The sequence below is a fragment of the Halichoeres trimaculatus genome, unplaced genomic scaffold (genome assembly GCF_033239565.1).
Source record: "Halichoeres trimaculatus isolate MK-OKI-2021-1 unplaced genomic scaffold, fHalTri1.1 fHalTri1_scaffold_15, whole genome shotgun sequence".
Taxonomy (NCBI): domain Eukaryota; kingdom Metazoa; phylum Chordata; class Actinopteri; order Labriformes; family Labridae; genus Halichoeres; species Halichoeres trimaculatus.
The window spans coordinates 15851542-15871597 of NW_027437193.1; the positions used below are offsets into that span (position 1 = coordinate 15851542).

The window sequence follows — 20056 nt, forward strand, 5'->3', positions numbered from 1 at the left end:
CTAAGTCTGACCCTTTCAAAAGCAAAGATGACCTCAGCTGCACACATCACCACAGAGACAGGACTGTAAAGAAACTGTAGGTTTCACTTTGACAAGTGCCTGGGGGCAAAAACAGGGACCACAAGGGACCTAATGTGTCTGCTGTAGATATGAGATCAGACTCTCTAGGCAAACTCACGCGCATGCACACTTCCTAAAATAAATCAGAAGAGAATAACATATTTGAACTAATCAAAAAATCCTTATTATTCCATGTTTTATGTCACTTAACACACAGCTAATGTAAGTGATGCCAGCCACAGGCAAAATTTCACTCCCCAATATCTGCAGCACAGCAACAGGGTAGCACAGAGATGTATGAGAATGGGAGCGATGATCACGTGATGTGATGTACACACATAAAAAAGCACATAAATGGGTCTGGAGAGACTGATGGGATTTTAAAAAGCTTTTAGAGGGCATTAGCCTTGGGCTCTTTCCCACTGCACCTCAATGCCAATCTCGAAGCAGGAGGAGAGATGGAAGCAGTAAGGGGAGGAAAAAAAATACACACCCACTGCAGCTTCACAGCTCAAGCTAAACCCTTTCAATTATAGCCCTGAAGTAGACACACAGGGTGCCAAGAAAAAGCTCTCATCCATCCTTTCTCCAGGAGAGGGAGACTCCTCTACCTTAACAGAAATAGCCTTTTGAAGCACTCTCTGCATGCAGCTGCCTGGAAGAGCAAGTTCAAGTCTTATACAGCTCCTGACATGACCAGCGTGTGCGAAAAGGGGGCTGTGCAGGGTCTCACCTGTGTCCTGAAGGCCTGTGGACTCTGTTATCTCAGTCCCATCCATGCTGTCTTCCTCATCCAAAACAGCCCTCCCTCTGGTGCGACCCCTAGGGTTAGGAAAAAACACAAACAAATAAACAGAGGCAATGAAAGAGAATACAAGAAAAAGAGAAGAAAAAGTACCATATTTTGACTCTTGAGGGGGGCGAGCAGCAGTGCAGTCATGAATTAGTTAAATATCGTCACAGCTGTCACTGATTTTTAATGGAGGCACTCAAGCCACTGGGCAAGGAGAAATGGGTGGTAGAGGGGAGGGAGTACAAAACAAAGCAGTCGTGTGTGGAGTTAATACATGGAGGCAGGGCTAATCTGAATGAGTGTGCCCTGAAAATTCAGGTAAAGACTGGAACATGTGAGTAAAGAGGTGCTTAAACTTACATCATCAAAGAGTACAATATCCAAGCCTGTGCAGTTCAGTTAGGGTAACGAGCAAATCATAACTGCCTGCTGCTCGTACCCAAGAGCTGAAAAGTGTACGCTTCATATTAACATCATCACACATTTAAAATTCTTTGAAAAAATATGGTTTTTGATTATGATTTTATGAATTTAAACATCATGAATAATATGATAATAGGTTGGTAATTAACTCAAAAGCACCCAGTGCAGTGTGCTGCCCAGCATAGCAGAGATAGGAGAGAAAAAATTGATGTGTTGTAGTATCAGGATTTTTTAACGATTTTAAATTGTATTCAATTTTTTTTTTTTTCAAATTTAAGTCTGTCATTTTAGTCTCTGTTTATAAACTTGGTTGGAAATAAGTGGAGATATCAGATCCCCTAAATAAAAACTAAAAGCTGAACCGCATGTGATATGCAGTTTTTAGGGGAAAATATGGCTCCTGATGTAGTCAGTAAACATCATCATCATTCAACTTTTTCACTTGATCTGGTGTTAAAAAAGAAAATTAAAAATTGCAAAAAAAAAAAAAAAAAGGATCGCCATTTAAATCAAATTGTCACCCCAAAAATCGCAAAAGAACCAAATCAAGAGAAAAGCATACTGATCCAGCCCTATAGCATAGTGCGCCACCTAGCGTAGGAGCAACTGCACTATAACATTTTGATTGACAGTAGATTGGAAACCAGATAAGATACATCAATTATTCTTTTGCTTTTAAATCTGGAGTACACTTTTATATTCCGTTTTTCCAACACATCCCAGAGCACTGCATCCTTCCACTAATGTGTTTGAAGATATTCAGTAAAAAGTAGGGATGCACGATATTATCGGCACAATGTAGGTATCGGCTGATAAAAGCTTAAAAACATGTTTATCGGTATCGACAGATATGAAAATTTCTGTCGATATGCACAGCCGATAAGGTGCTATTCAGTTAGGATTATTATTATTTTCCATCTGAAAAATAAGCTCCTTGAATAAAATGTAGCACTTCATTTATCTGCACTGCAGAGCTCTGTGTCTGTCACCAGGTTGTTACAGTAGCTCTAAAATAATCACATGCAACTTGGTTATGTTTAAAAATGCATTGTACATTTAAAGTTCATGTGATCTAAAGAAATTATTTTTCTGTATTTCAATACTTAATGTCTTGAGTTTGAAAAAATAATACATTTCTTATTTATGGTAAAATCAAATGTTTTTTTGTCTTGTTTTATGTGTGTTTCTTAAACAAATAAGACCGTCACAATAAGAGTAACATATAAATGCCAGTACAGGATAGACTTAGCTTTCTTTACAGTGAAAAAAACAAACAAACTTGTGATTATCAGTATCGGTATCGGCCAAAAGGGATTTCGATATATCGGCATATCGGATATCGGCAAAAATCCAATATCGTGCATCCCTAGTATAAAGTATTAAGGATGAAACACTATGATCCAAGCTGCCCCTTTGCCTCAAAGCTTGGTTGAGTTCAGCATTCCAATATGAACCCATCGATGATAGGCTTCAAAACAACTCATCAGAAACAGATGTGTGTTGTCACAGATGCTATGTTCATTTTTTATACAGCCAGTGTGTGCATCACTAGAAGTCAGATATTTGGTCAAGCAGTAGGAACTCATATCAACTCTAAAACTTCCTGCTACAGCAGTTTCACAACAATGCCGAAAACTAACTACATGTTATGAGCAAGATTCTAGCCAAATTCTGAAAATATAGGGTTTCAATACTCAATAACCCCAGAGGACTGATCATTTTAACCAATACAATGTGTCAAGGCAAACAACAACCAAGACCACATCCTCACAACGTTCTGACAGAAAGCCTGGCATCTTCCCGCAGCACGTCATTCACTCTGACCAATGAGTACCCAGAGCACTCAGAGTAATTAAGTTGGAACTATGTGAAAGAGTAAACATTTGTCAAGTTCTGGCATCATCCTTGACTCAATGACTAGGGCTACATCAATAGACTGAAAAAAGAGATACAGCATTGGGTGTCATTTAGCTCAGCTCCCTTTGCATAATCTAACATAGTGACCACCCAAATAGACAGGTCTAAAACATGACAATATGCACATGTTATTAAAAACACAAGATAAAAAATGGTGTTTTGGCTATCTCACTTAATTTCTGAGTGACCCAAAAATATGTCATTAACATTTTTTAAAGATTTCTACTCTGGGCTACTCTACCAACAGGTGTCTTAGCCTTCACTCCCTGCTATCAAATCTTTCAAGATGCTATCCCTTTCAAAAATGTCATTTGAATTTTCAAAAACATTTTATATCCATAGTTAAGAGGGTGCAACTATGATTGCCGTGTCAGCAAATCTGGCAAATATGTTGGCGTTTCCAACAGTACCTAAATGTGCAGAGTCATACAGATGCATGCACACAAACTACCACACATCCTTCTTCCACAGACAGTAAGGGGAGATCTGTCAGTGTCAGCATCCTCCTGTGGGATCCCTGTTAAACTAATCTTGGAAGCGCCATGTGGAGGGGTAATTGTCAAGGATACAAATTAAATGGCAACATCAATTGTTAGCATGCTAAGTGGGGAGAGCAAACAGCGGCCAGATGAGAGCAGCTTGTCTTCCAGGCACTCAGGAGGATTCAGGGGGTTGGATGTGAGGGTGGAGATGCATGGATGGGGGTGGGAGGTAATTTTGAGTGCCACTGGAGAGAAAAATCACAAATGGCTGGATGCCAAATCAACCCCTCCCTCTAAATGACTTCCATGCCAAGATAAGGAACAACGCTAAAAACCCCAAGAATGACAGAGGAGGCCTCCAGCAGTGTTGGCTTTGACATAATTAACCGTAAACTTGATTTTATGAAGGTTTCTGAATGTGGAAAATTGAGCTGAAGAGACATAAACAGAAAACTTACAAATGGAACTGTATCTCTGCGTACCAACTCTACAATCAGATGAGTTTATCTTTTTGAATTGAACTATATGAGGAGAAACAGTCAGATGACATTTTTGACACAGAAACCAAATACTTAAGTCTTATACCTTGAAACACTCCATTAATGTCTTTCGCCATGATCTCTACTTTCTTCTCTCAGAGCATTTGACAGTGAAGCAAACTCATACTATAGCACGATGGTCGACTTGCAACACAAATATAAAATCACCCACCTTACACTGACACCACATTGATCCTATACCTTACTTTTGAAAAAAGGTTTAGGATTTCTCTATTTCCAATATGGCGTGCCTCAAGGATCTATTCTTGTCCCTCTTCTGTTCTCCATCTGCATGCTACCTCGCAGTCAGATCATTTGGAAATAGTGCTTCTCTTCATTCATATGCAGAATAAAAACAGTTGTACATTATTCATCCCAATAATCTGATCAGGTTTGATCATATATTAATTGCTGGACTGACATTTAAGACTTGATGTCCAATAACTTTTTAACCCCCAGCCCTGAGAAACATTAAATGCTAACCTTTTTTGTAGAGGTGTCCCAGTCCGATATTGATATCGGATATCGGTCCGATATCAGCAAAAAAGAAATTATCGGTATCGTAACGGAATGCATCTAAAATCTCCGATATAAGCACTCTGATATAAGCAGTCTATTCCAGACTCCACCCCTGCTGTTTTTATTTGATTTATTTAGGTTATTTTCTGGGTTTTCTAATTTATTCTTTATTTTATTAAATTACTTGTATTTTTTATGTTTAATGTAAAATTTCTATTACCCATTGGTTAATAATAAATGGGTCAGTTTTTCCTCATACCTACTGTTGCTGATTACTGTTCTTTGTTTGAATAATATCACTTAATCAAGCCTTTTCTAACAAGACAGACATACTACAAAATAAGTAATAAAAGTATGCATGTTTAAGGCTAATATCGTGTTGGATTAATATCGGTATCGGACAATACTCAATGCTGCAGTCTCGGTATCGTATCGGATGTGAAAATGTAATATCCGGACATCCCTACTTTTTTGGTCATTCTTACTCCTCCAACCGTCTACATCACACATTTTGCCCCCCAAACAATATTACAATGAGAGCCTAATTTTCGGGAGTGACTACTGACTCAGAACCCTATTTTGATATTTATGAAAAAAAATACAGTTAAATCCTGTTATTTCCATCTCAAGCCAACCCCTAAAACAGGATCATTTCTCTCTCCCTCTGTTCTGTTTCTTATCATTCATGCTTTTATTTGTTCATTTAGATTACTGCAACAGACAGCAATAACATTATGACATTAGTTGAAAGTCCCTTTACCCACTCCAGATACTTCAGAACAGCTCCACTTGTATTTTAAAAGGCACAGACAAAATTACTTTTAATGTTTTAAACGGACTAGCTACAGAATATATTAGGGCGCAGTCACACTGGCCATCCAGACTGTGCCCAAGCATGCTTCACCCCTCAAGTCCAGTTCGTTTGGCCAGTGTGACCACAAGTGTACCGTGCTAAGGCATGGTACATTTCTCTATTTTGGCGCGCTTTGGAGAGGTGTGCTTGGCACAGTACAAGCATGCATACACAACAAGGGCATGAATTATAATCCTTGATTTATACCCGCTGTGACTGCTCCTTTCGACAATTTTTTAAACAATAACTGGTTATCAGGGATGTGTTGGACCCAAACGGCTGAACATAAGCCAAAAAGTCACAAGCTGTAGCAATGTTCTCTGTGTTCCCCAGTGTGCCGACACTGATGAGACTGCACTTTGTGTAAACAGACACTTGATGATGCAAGAATGGGCCACGCGTGTGCCTTAAGACTGGTTCATATTGGAGTGGTGTAACCGCAGGCCGTACTGTGTTCCCACACTTTGACCCCTTGTGGGCCTGGACCATGACCGAACCTTTGCAGTTACGAACCCCAGGACTGTTCTGAGTTCTGCCATTAATAATTAGACAGTCAACATATTTAGCTTCTTTCAAACCCTGATAAAGGAAGGCTTTTCTGAATTCTTCAATCAAAGATATTTTCATGTCTTGTGATGTCCTTTTCTCATCTGTCCAACTGCTGCTGCTTTCTTTTATTTTGCTGATTTTTTTGTAGAGCACTTTATGATGTAATTGTGCAATTCAGAATTTGATTAGTTGGTTTAATATTTCAATGATCAACAGTTTGTCAACCAAGAGTCATTAGTTACAGCCTCAGTGTGTTTTCTTAACTATAAATACCATGATTAGCCTGCATGAAAGTCAGAGATGGGGAAAGCGACTGACCACTATCCACCAGGACCTAAAAACATAGTGTGCAGCAGCATTTTTTTTTAATAATGACATTTAAGTTGGTTTTAAGAAGTAACATCTTATTGTCCAACTAGCTGTCTGAAAATTAATGTCTGGTGCAGACACACAGAGCGGCTGCTGGTCTTGATGACGTATTTACATACTGATTATCAACATTCAACTGCATGCATCTACGCTGAAGGCATCAGATTTCAACACTGAAACAGCCAGTCATTTCACTGACAAACACTCAAGACTAACATTCAACCTCATACCCTGCACAATTTATCCCCCCACAGGGAGGGAGGGAGGGAGGGAGGAAGAGAGAGGGAGCAGAGAGAGAGAGTGAGGAAAAAAAGAAAAGGTGAAAATAATGCTGTGGTAAGTAGTCCCAGCTAGGAGGGTGCTGCCTGGAAAACCTGAACTGGAGCGTGCTGGTCTGAAATGGACTGACTAGCAGATGGAGCGTGGGCAAATCTAGTAAATTTCAACAACAAGGTCTACAAGAGAGATTTCTGACACATCCTCTTTTGTCACAAGCAAACTGGCTTTTAACACTCATCACTGGTAATTTTAATATTACTTCCACGCTGCTCATTTCCACTAAAAGAGGGAGCCAGTTGGTCCTCACATAAAATGGTCTATGTGGATATTTCAAAGCTTTGTTGAGCTTCAGTTACAAGTGTGTGTAATTGAGAAATCATGCTAGGTATGATTTCATTTTGCATGATTTTAATTTATAGGTAGTACCAAGTCAGAGGGACCAGTAATCTCATTTACACTTTGCTTTTGAGAACAAAAATTCAATAAAAACTGAAGATGAAGTGGTTAAAAGGTGGTAAAACGCTGTGTCTATCACCTAGGTTCTCTTCTTTGGTTTGAGTGGATGTTCACAGAAAACCTGTTCCAACACAACCAATAACTGTGGTTCAAAATCAGGCTGAAACAACACTTTCTCTGAGAACACAAGCAGAAGAAAAGAAAGAGTTCAGCAGATGGGTTGTTCTTCACCAGATCAACAACATGAACTTATTCATGTTGGTCCCATGTCATCCTCCCTTCCACTGAAGCATTAACGCATCGTCTGGATGCTTGCAGATTAAACGATCCATTGGGAACAGGGTATTAAGATTGATTGAGAGGACAGACTAAGGAGAGAGTTAAGAACCTTGGGGGCATTATATTACAGAGCGGCTCTAAGCTGTATTATATGTTGCTACAGAAGTTACAAAGAAGCCAGACACTGTGCACAAAGCCAGATAAGAAATTTCTGTGCTTGCCTTACCTGAACTCAAGCTGCTTTAATACAGTTAAAAACCCTTTAATACAAGGACACTGAGTGTAACTCAAACAGGGTGCCTGATCAGAGATCTGCAAACTTTCAAAAGCTGAAACACAACCCAGTGGAACAGACTGGAATAACAGTTTACATATAATGGGAAATAGAGTTTTAAGACAGCAATACAGCATGTTATTAGTGTGTCATAGTAACAGAAATATATATTCTTTAAGTCTAATATTACATTAGCTGGGCAACAGCATACTGCTGGGTCCATTTCGAGGAATAGGAAACTTCCCAGCATCATCAGAGCACAGTAAAATGATTTCTAATATCAAAGGTGAAAACCTACTTCTTTCTGTTCTTAGATGTGGATGAGGGTGGCGCCTGGGGTAGGATGGCAACAGCATCCTTTCGCGGCCTGCCACGTGGTCGCTTGTCTGCGTGGGCAGGACTTCCTGTGGACGTGGCCCCTACACTGCTGGAGGGCGGTGAGGGTCCCTGGTCAGAGGGTTCCACAGTCTTATCCTCTGATGCCATTCTGAGAAAAAAAATGTTGCAAACATGTTAAAAGTGAAGCAGTGTTTTACGGCACTGAAAAAAACAGGTGTTCATTTTCGACTCTATTGTTTTTGTCTTACAGGGTTTTGATGCTTGGATAGGAAAACAAAGAAACAGCATGGATAGATCTTTCTATCCTTAAAGGTGGAAAATACAGCAGTCAACATTTGTTCGCTGAGACATTTATTTAGATGAGATAGCTGCATCGCTCCAATGCATGATCATATAAAAAAGGGGTTCAAGTTTCCATCTTACGCTGATAACGTGCCACAAAAGCAGAAACTCCTACCATCCTCTTTTAGCAGTGACAGACAACTTGTGGGCATCTTTAATGCTCTTTAAGCATGTGCTGTTTAAATGCCCATGATGCAATACCAGTTATACACCCTAATGTGCCAACATGACTTCCACTGACATTTCAATAGTCACTCCATGTTCAGCTGCTCCATGTTTTATATTCCCTAAAACCCTCCCATTTAAACAATCCCCGTAACAATCACACAACAGTAAATATATGGGGAATGCTGCCCTCTGGTTAGACTTCACAATGCTAAGGGAAATTTAGAGGAGGCATTCGTGCACTGGATAAGCCAAGGGAAATGGATTAAGATTTGTTTCAGGCTAAGCAAAACAGGGTTGGATGTTATGACACTATAAAACAAATGTAGATGCTAAAATTGTGAATGATTTACATCTGTTCCAAATCATTACTGATAATTTCCCAAACTTCTATTTCATGACATGGCTCCCTTTTTTCATTGGTTGGTTTTTGTTTTTTATTCATTTTTTTAAAGAAATTTAGCTCATTAGACCAGAAAAAAGTGAGACAGCACAATGTGAATATTTCTCATACATTAAAAAAAGTCATAAAGAAATGTAACACATCCGGGCCAAAAAACACTGTTCTGCTGGAAAAGAAATCACCATCTGTAAAAAGGAGTACATCAGACTTTCAGTACATTTAAGTATTCCCTTCACTTACAAGTTTTCTCAGATCATTTCACGCACCATTTTGCCTCATTCTTAAGCTAAAATCTAAATATAAAACTAAACTGAGATGGTTAAAACGAAGCATGTCTCATTCAGCATTTCTTTCCCCTGATACTTATCTGATATATTTTTTAGTACTGAATATCTGCAGATACTGAGTCCCGTTCCAATACTTGGTTTTGCTGAGATAAACGTTGCTTGAGAGGTAAGAAAGTGGAGCGGCACACTTTTTTGTTTTAAAACAATAATTAATGGTAAATAATGATAGTTAAACTATTTCTCCAACTTATTAATTCCATTTAACTCAGTTCAACTAGTTTTGAAGTGAGATTCATCGATTTTACGTCCTTTTTTTAAACAAGGCCCCCTGATCTAGTGTGGATGTGATACAGAAAGATTAAATCCAAGGCTGCTTTGAACACAACTCTCAAGAAATGAAACAAGACTACAAACGTAATTTTTGACACCAACCAAAGACTTTAATAAAGAGACGTCATCTCTGTGATGTCACTCGTCCTTTTCTGAAATGGAGTTTTGAAGCACATTGTCTGCAGCAGCCATATTGAAAATGAGGTGGGCTTTGAGCCTCCTCAACAACAGCTGTAGGGTGCCTGCCAATTGATCAGCTCAGCTGTGCCTCTGATTGGGCAAACTTGCGGTCTTGATTAATCGGCCGATTAATCGGCCGATTAATCGGGCCGATTATGCCTGTTGCCGATTAATCAACATCGGCTAAAATGTAGCAGATTATAAAAAAATTAGCTCCACGGAGATTCTGTCGCTCCTGCTCCTGTGTGTTGGGCTGCACGCTGCCTGAATGCCCTGCCCCTCCATCCACCATTATGTAATGTAAGACTGTCGACATTTAAACGTCACGAAAGTTTTTTGTGAGATAAACAGAGATAAATGCTACTGTTAATTCACACGTCCACCATTATCTAATGTAAGACTATAGAATAACATTTTAATGTCGTGTAAGTTGCTCTTTATGTTTACAGTTTAATTTTTTTTTTACTTACTGTGTTTACAGCTTGTTTTTAATTGACATTGGTTTACACTACAGTTCTTATGTTGACAGTTTTATAATTTAAGTTCCTTGTTTTAATTCAATAGTGTTCTGTCTCCGTCTTGAATCATATGGGCCATATAATAATTTGTGTTCATATATAGTATATATCCTGTGTATATCAATGAATTTATTATATATATCAGCCGATATATCGGATATCGGTCGATATGTTGGATATCGGCTTTTTTTGCTGTTGGAGAAATAAGCTATCTGAGGACATTTCTGTACCAGACTGTGAACATGTTTATTTCTACTGTAAAAACAGCTCTTTTCACACGCTGTGTATATGGTTTCCATTATTTCCGGAGCCAGACTCAAGCGGACACTTGACGAACTGATGATTTTAGCGCTTATGCGTTGCCTCACATTTTTAGAATGGAGATTGACACTGACACGACTACTTTGTGTTCTTCCCTTTTCATTGAGATTTTTATTTTACCACAAACTGGACGTCAACTCTGACTGATCTGAGTCATTCGACACTAGAAAATAAAATAATCAGTCCATAAAAACCCACATTTTCTGCGTGGACTACCGAGAGCTAGTGTTTAAATCACCTCGCATGTTGTCATGGTCTGTGTTCTGAACAGCTCCAGTGAGGCAGGACATACTCTGAATCCTGGAGACAGCATAAACCTGAGTCTCCTGAAAGCTTTTTGGACGCCCTCTACATGGATTTTTAACTATTCCTTTAAAGCCTGGAAACAATGAATGCCTCAGGAAAAGATTGTTGTGCATAAGTGTATTCATTTGTGGTTGTTGGACTGTTTTCACTTCCCCGATGGATGCATCTCCACACTGCTGACATTTAAGCCATAGAGCTGCTAATGCTAAGGTAACAGATTGTCCTGTGTTTGCCTTTTTAGACTGTATGTCCCTGGAGAGTTACTGTAGGGTTCTGCATGGAAGATATTATTCCTGTAACATTTCTGGCTGTTTACATGTGTTCTGTAATATAGCTAAGTGGCTGCTGTGTCACATCAATGTATCATACCTTATTTTATTATTTTCAGATCAATCTTCAAGTTTGTGTGAACTTCGAGAGTGAGGGGATACTGATGCTTTGGCAGCAAATTATGCTCAATGACAGCTAAAGATCGGCTAAAATACAGCTCACTGATCAATTAAAAAAAAGAGAGAGAAAAAAAACAAGATCACCTCTGATTTAATACCTGAGATCAGGATTGGGACATCTTAAGTTCAAATGCTAACACATATGTCCTAAAAGGGGAATAAAGGCTGTATGGACCCACATTTAAGATAACCCAGATTATAGGACAGATCAGGTTTAAGAAAAAAGATAAAACGTAATTTTACAGGGAAGGCATTTTCTGCAAAATAATGATAAAGTAACTAAAATAAAAACAAGATGAGTTATGAAAATTTACGTATTTAAAACAAAAGTATGTTCCTTCTTAACTTTTGAATTGAATCTGGACATTTAAAATGAACTTAGATATAATTGGATGCGTTCATGAACCACTAACAGTACCAGTATTTTATTACCATAGAGGTAAAAAATAAGCTTCAGTCTCCTGGATGACTGATGGATCTGTTGATGGCAGGGGTGTAACAACATGTTGTGCCTCAAGATCTCTCGATACCAAAGCGTGACGATAGTTCTCGTCAAGGTGAAAAGCTGTCTTGCAAGATTAGGATATAACACAGGGGGTTTTTCCTGCATGAACCAGGAGGTGGCTGCCTTAGCTTAATTACAGTACCATCTCCAGCCCTCGTTAGAGTCTGACACTGTTTTCATAAAGAACACTTTTTTTTTTTTTTTTTTTTTTTTTACAAGGACAGCACTTGGTGAATTTGTCATTCCTCACAGCAATTACAGCACTAGACTGATTTGGTGGAACTGTCTCCAAATCAGTTCAGTGCAGCAGGAAAATGGCCAAGGTAAGTGCCAATGAAGAAGAAAATGAAAAGTTATCTGCCAAGAGGTGGTGAGGGAGAATCTGTCAAAAGTTGTGGCCAAAACTTTAAATGTAATGCAAATTCAACCCTGGGAGAGTTCATATGAGACAGATTTACCTCATAGTTTGACCCCGCAGTACCAGATTCAATGACTGCATGTAGGGGGGCCATTTACACAACCATGGTTTTAGGGTGAAACCCATAAGTATTGTTGCATTCGGAAACAGTGTTTTAATTGACCAAACACGCAAGCTTTTGAAAACAGCCACCAGGGGGGAATTTTTCTGAAGCGCTGCCGACATCGTTGCCACTTAAACAGTAAGCTGTGGAAACGCTGACGTCACACTCCGCTTCGCACAAGCGCATACAACAGTACAACAGTACCGTTGTTACAATGGTCGCGGACTACTGTATCGTGCTTGTGCTGCTCAATCTGCTTCAACAAAATGTGTATCTGTTGCACCACTTCAGCACTTAGCATTCACCAATACACCAGATGATCGGCCTAACTCGTCTTTGGTGGAGATCTACAAAAAGTGGCTTCTAGGCAAGACAGTTACAGTGCCAACTACAGACCTGGTGTACTTACAACAGTGGTTTCAGTCCCTCAGCATTTCTGTGTAAACTCAGATGTTTTTTCACAGCGTTTTAGCATTTTCGGATGAACATTGTCATGTAAACAGGGCCTAAATCTGATCATCTGATCATTTATGACTGTGTCTTTCATGAGTTTCACAAGACTGATGTAAATTTGACACCGCTGACTGCTCAGTGTCTGTTCAGTCTGCATTTGGTAAATTATACTCTAGAAAGTGGAAGTGCAGTGACATTCATTACAAGATTAGAACTACCTTCAAACATTTCAGAAATGGACCTCCATTGTATTCAATCTTTGGAATTTTGTTTGAAGTATTCTAAAAGTCATTTATTGAATCAGAGAAGTTTTCTTTAAAACTTCATTTCAACTTGTCTCATTCTTTGAACTTAATCACTCAGTACACTGTCACACTGTTGTTTGTGGGGCCACCATTTTTGGACATTAAAATCTGTAAGACTGTGTTTCTTAGGTGTTTGACATTTGGCTGCACTGGTACCCACTTTCACAAAGTCAGCATCATAACTCTGCTTCAGTTGGAAACTGACTTGTCATACTTCTGGGCTACTATGTTGTAATAAATATTAGCATTTAATTACATAACTCTTAATACAGGATGATGTCGTGTTGCATGTCTCATATTTAACCTGATACAAACTCAGTGTGTTTCAGTCTCTGCTCAAGGTTGATATTTGTAAATTAATTTTATAAAAACATCATCAGGAACAGACTACATTTTTACTGGTAGCCATCCTATTGCCCTACTGTCTCTAATAATGATACCAGTTTACATTTTACAGGTGCTTTTCTGTTATCTAGAACATAACCTTAGCCAGATCAGGTTATGTTTGGCTCCAAGGCAACCATGACGATTCAGCTTAAGAGAAAATGATCCATGGTCCAAACCATAAGATATGGTGTAAGGGCCTCTGGTCGAACAGATCCAAAACGCCAAAAGATGGTCATTCTTGGCTGTCTTTTATTTGGAACAGAAAAGTGAAGAAAACTAAGCTTTACTTGCCCCTCATCACTGAACTGGACCTCTCCTTCATGTGATGGTTCCAAAGAGTGAAAATGTTACTGACTTTAAAAAAAAAGATATTTTCCTTGGTTTCTGCTGCTCCTGACTCTCCACAGCCATCACACCAGGTAACCATGCAGCTGTCACTTCAATGAAACCAAATGACTTAAGGGTAACTGACAGCTTCCTTGGACATTGTGTGATTGGTAAAATGGTGTGAATTCATGAGCCAGCCACTGTTAGGTCAAATGTTCTCACGGCCAAAATACTCCAGATGTGTCTCTGGTCTGCCCCTGCTTCATTACAGCATCAGAGCATCAGAGCATCAGAGCCCTGCAGACCGGACACACACACCTTGTATATTTTGCCAGCAGCCGGGGCAACAACGCATCCATTTACTCAGAGCAGACCGAGCAAGACAGGAAGTTGTACACTCAAACAATACTACAAAATGTAGTGACTTTCAAAATAAAAGAATGCCCATCAAAACCAGATCATATCTAGTTTTACTATAACATCAAACCAACAATATGAGCTTAGTGAAGCTATATGTCGAAATTCTACATTTGTTACAATGTATAACACAATTTTTATTTCTTAACAGATAAAATCTCTGAAAATGATTACAAACGTTAAGGGATGCATGATAATACATTTCTGCTATAGCTGAAACAAAGCGATGTGTCAATGTGAACAGTTTATCAAATTGAAACCAACATCACAATGCAATAGAATGCAATTTTCAAATCACAAAGGCTGCTATTAAAAAAGTCAATATGCTGTGAGCTACAAAGATCCATCCAGTAGAATGATTGTGGCTGGCAGAGCCATACCCCTTGTTCACTTTATTCTGTATGGTTTGTTACTTTCACTGACAACTGGAGATCAATAAAATTTCACAAAGTTCCTTTTTCATTTTCAATTAAATATTAAAAGAAAGAATTGTTCATATGTGATATATATATATATATATATATATATATATATATATATATATATATATATATATATATATATATATATATATATCCTTTGTCGTGTTGTTCAAACTACAGAATAATTTCTTACTTGGGTCTCGTGAATAATACAGAAGATACCCCTCCCTTAATATTGCGATTGCTAAATCACAATCGAAATATTGATCCAAAAAAATTGCAATTAGATTACTTTCCAAAATTGTTCAGCCCTATTACATAGCTTGTCCCTTGCCATCTTTAAGTCAATGGCTGCCAGTCGTTTTCAGAGCAGAGACCCATGCTGCCAGCTGTTTAAAGGCATTGCGACTGATCTTCCAAGACCCACAGAATATTGTATTCTGAAACTACCAACAGGAAGAGCAGACTCATCTTTTATCAGGAAGAAAAGTTTGTTTCTATCCCTTTCAGTTCTTTTTTAACGAGCAGTAGAACACAGGCTGATTTCACTAAAAACATCCATTTCTACGAAAAACCTGGAAAATGAGCTTTAAGTAGTTTTGTTGCTTACCATCCAAAGAGAGCACTGATTTCGCCTACAAACAGTTAATCAGTTCTTAAGTTTTCAAGCCTGGTATTGATGGACAAGCTCTGACAGACCAAACACATAGTTGATGTTCATAGTCGCCATTGGCAATCAACAACTGTAATTGAATTGACACTTATTGATGATGAGTTAATCAACTGTGGTATATTTCAAACAGTTTTGAGTGAGTTCTTACCTTTTGACTCGTTGTTTGGTCAGAATTTAAATTGTCATTAAAACAAGGAGTAAATCCATAGCTAGCACAGACAGAGTCAATTTGATAAGCCTGGAGTGTTGTGTTCCAGCAAATTTTATTTGTTGTTGTTCTCATAAGCCATTCTGATCATAGCTTTCAAATTAATTACCTGATTAAGACTAAGGGGAAAAAATGATTCTCCTTATTTAAGGTGTTATGGTTCAGTACATTTAGAGATCAGTCAGGGATACAGTGTGCCTACGTATCATGAACCTATAAAAGCGAGGATGGGATAAGATAAATGTCTAAAATAAAAAAGAGGCAAAAACTGAAATACAATTTACTGAGATCACTTGTTTGCTGAAAGCTAGGTTTGTATATCAATAATTTTACTATTTAAAAAGACCAACGTCACCCCCTATGCTTTGAACTAGCCCATAATAAACCAAAAAGCTTAAGTGTCTGCAAACACAGTACCATTTTTCATCTACAAGCAAAATTGTTGACGGTTCTCCTTGGGACAGAAATCTGCACAGGTTATTACTTCATGTGCTTATTTTTTTTTTTACCAAAATGCAATTACATCAGACTACTTCATGAGTCATCTTTAAGATGACTTATAAGAAAGGCAACTTTGCTGGTATTCAGTTTCATCTGTTATCTGTAAAAATGTTTGTTTTATTATTGTGGATGTGATCTGTAACAATATCCTTGACTTGTTGAAGACCCGTATATCAATGATGAGGTGACATGTTTTTCTCACACCTCATAGATATAGCTTTGAGGTTTATTTTGTCGAACAGAAATTAAAAACCGCTGCTATAAACTCACTAGTGTGTCACAATTGGCCAAATACGCTTTCAAAAAAATGAACTCTTGACATACATATGTCTCCATTCAGGTCTTTACAGTAAGTTTTTGTGAAACTGACATCATCTTTCTCTGTTACTCAGTAGAAATTCTCTCCTCTTGCATCAATACTGGCCTCCACCAGCCTCCAGGCTCTGTGGACAGATGGTGGTCCAACAACACCAAACGCCACACAAATTATTCTTAGCTATTACATTTGTCAGTACAATTATTCATAAATTGTGAATCTGACCTTAGATGCTTCATTGCGATTCAAGGCTCAATGATTTCTACTGTACATGGTGATGTAACAATAACTGTTTGGGTATGAATCACTTTATAACAGTATTAACACACATGTTTACCACAACTGACAGTGATGAGGATAGCGTTAAATGTTAGGGCATGTGAGATTAGCACCCGGAGACATAAGGCAGTCACGACCACCACAGGCACAATTGGAGACATGCTAACGTTAGCTTTTGTTAACTCAGGCTTAGGCACAAAGCAGTTGCATAGAGCTAACGATTGCTAGCCTGTTGTGTAGAACTCTGTCGCTTTTTCGTTTGCGACCACAGACAGAAGTGGAGTTGACATTGTCAATATTCGACAAAACAAGACTATTTGCGTTTTCGTTGTTTTGTCAAAAGCAGATTTGATACGGTTATGTGCAAAAGTAGCTAGTAGGACAACTTCAAAGAGGGTCTCAGAGCAAACAGGTTACCTATGGTTGCAGTTTTAGTTGCCCAACTCATCGCAGCACCTTGAAACGAATGCCCTACAACAAAAAGGCGTTAAAGCTGCAGCCTTTTCTGAAGTCGTATTTCAGGTTGTATACAATACTGTACATATAATTGAAGAATCAGAATCATACTTAAACACAAAAGGCAACTAGGTAAAATTCAATGATGAGCATTTGTTCCCAACACACAAAGGCTCGGTCTATTCAATGAAACTAAAGTGTTCAGGAGAACTACAATGCCACACAAGAAGTGAAATGATAGGTTATACAACGACATGGGCTTTGATTTCTGCTAATAATTTCGAGCTAACTTTAGTTGTGAGTGGATGTTGATGGTAAATATTGTGTAAAGCATTAAAAATATGACTGAAATCTTACTATTTCTGATTATATAGCACCAATGAACCATCCTACTGAATCCTCCGTTCCACTGAATAGTCTGAGTCATGAGAGCCAAGGCGGCGACAAACCCCCAACATCAGACTGTAGGTGGATAATTTTGGCTTTAGCTCACAGGATAAATAAGGAACAAATTTTGTGTGCATGCAAAGCAATTTTACATATTAATGTAGCCTACCTTCCAGCCCTATGAATAGCGAATTATCCTCTTCATGTCCAAAAAACTGGAGGATGAAACGTCGCACTTTTATCACCCAGCTAGCTAGCAAGCTAATGGAGCTAGCTAGCCTCTCTCCAATGAAGCAACACCGCAATTCTTACAGTTGCATCATGCATATCATTGTATTCCAACGTTGCGATGTTATTCCATACTTTTCCCATTTGATGGGTATGCAGATGGTTTAAATCCAACAGAAACCCGCTTCACTGGCACACACATTTAGAGGAGATCACTTTCCTTTCTCCAATGACAGCTGTCGTCGCACGAGTTCGGCTTATATAGCTACTTGTGTTAGCCACCCAAGTCTGCGGCCAACAATTTTACCATTAACGTATGAACAGGTCCAAGCCAAAGTCCAAGTGGCAGCAAAAGTCAAAATTCCGTGGACGAAACTTGAGAGGTGGATCCTTAGCGAATGTACAGCAACGCGCAAATCAAATGTTGGTTCCGACCGCTTGGCTGGCAACTGGTTCTATTTTCTTCAGCATCGACAAGCTATGGGGACCAAGCGGCCAGTACGAGACTCTCGAAGCCAGCCTGCCACGCAGTAACAACCGCCTCCGAAGACATGTAAAAACAAGCATTGGCTTTCCAAAACAACACCCTGTGTGCCACGATGACCCAGCAAAGAAAAATGTATGGAATACCACAAAATTAAGTTGAAGATGACGCTTCGGTGTACTCTATAACGGTGGCCATATCTAATGATAAGTGGCACCAAAGCACAGCCCCTCTAGGCTCCTCATGATCTAGACCCACCTCCCCCTGCCGCATAAACGGCACGCAAATCTTTCAACATTGATGCGGCTCTCAAAACAAGCGATGTCTCCTATGCCTGATAAACGTTTAACAACGTCGCTGAGAATAACTTATTAAAATAACACGCTAAGCATTTGTCAATTTCTTCAAAATACTCTCTGACCCGGCGGAGGGATATGGGAATTTAGTAAATAAAATAATGGCTAGGGAGGGCACGAAAAGACGGAGCCTGGATCCTAGAAGAGTTGGAGTAGGGTTGGAAACCAGTTCATTGCAAATTCGCCAGCGGCAGCAGCAGCTGTACTGATACCAGCAGTCATCACCGGCCTTCTCCAGAGAGAGGAGGGAGCAAAGATGGGTTGAGTGGGGTACACGAGTGAGGCCAAGCGCCGATGCTAGTCCAGATAGCATCCTCACTGAAAGAGCGAGACCAGAAGAAACGCCACAGCCCCCCAAACCTACCCATTTCTTGCTCACCATATATACGTGAACAAATGCACGTTCACAATGAAAAATGAATTAAAGTGGCTGTTTCGTAGTGGGCAGCCTGCAAGCCCTGCAAGCTGGCAGACATTGAGTGCACGAAAGGGTTAAATTTCGGAAAAGCCCCCAGGGGTCGGCTTCCAGCAGCTACACATAACATGTAACAGAGCCTGTGGGTACTAGGCACGTAGTGACGTACATTTCTAGCGAAGGGGAGCTTTTGACAGAGACTTACTAACATACTTAGATTGTAGTCCCCGGAAAATTTATTGGAAATGAACCCAGCTCTTTTCCTTTCAATTGTATATCTTAGCACCTCTTGCCTGGACACAGAGTGCCCCCAACTGGCTTATCCAAGCCATGACAAGCAACGTGTTTGTTTACAGTTTAGTTTTACATAATAAATGCAGGGGTTTCCTCGAAACTGCAATATATTTCACTCTTCTGTTTCAAAACAATATAAATGTAGTGCGGTGGCATTCACAGTCATCCCCAACACTGCTTCTATTGTTGATTTAATTCAGATATTGATTTATTCAATACTGTTGATTCAATTTTTAGGGACCTTGCAGTGTTGCATAAAAACATAAATTGCAGAATGTATGATACAAATTTACAGCTCTGAAGTTCCTGAAAAATGAATATCATATAAAAATGAATCAGTTTATCAAAGGAAGACACCACAAGTAAAAATGTGTAAGCTAAGCTTTCTACATTTATTCCATCAGCATCATACAGCAGCAGCTATGTGAAGAAATTGTCTGAATTTATGCATCTCATTCATTAGTTGATGTAAAAAAAAACAAAAAACAAAAATGATTTGAGCTGTAAATAAGTTGTGGCTTCAAAAGTTAATTTGGGTTTAGCAGTGTCATCTGAGGTTAACAGATTAGTGACACCCTAAGTACAGGTGTCACTGTCTAACTTATGGCCAATGAGCTGGTATACATTTACACCGCTATGTACCATTGACCTAATTACCTCAAAACACATGAAGCTGCTGTTTAGTGTGGT

General features: G+C 39.0%; 1 protein-coding gene across 8 annotated transcripts in view; it reads right to left on the bottom strand.

The window, feature by feature from the left end:
* The window catches only part of kmt2cb (lysine (K)-specific methyltransferase 2Cb), a 65300-nt gene extending 46795 nt beyond the window's left edge, over positions 1-18505 (bottom strand). For 7 of the 8 annotated variants that reach the window (XM_074689164.1, XM_074689166.1, XM_074689169.1 and 4 more), the window contains exons 1-3: positions 17759-18504; positions 8091-8279; positions 794-882 (exon numbers count right to left, since the gene is read on the bottom strand). In XM_074689164.1, coding sequence (XP_074545265.1) covers positions 794-882; positions 8091-8278 — 277 coding nt within the window. In that variant the 5' untranslated portion in view covers position 8279; positions 17759-18504. Of the gene's footprint in view, positions 1-793; positions 883-8090; positions 8280-17758 lie in introns of all 8 variants that reach the window. The other variant, XM_074689165.1, reaches the window with a different exon arrangement.
* Between the last annotated feature and the right edge of the window lie 1551 nt (positions 18506-20056).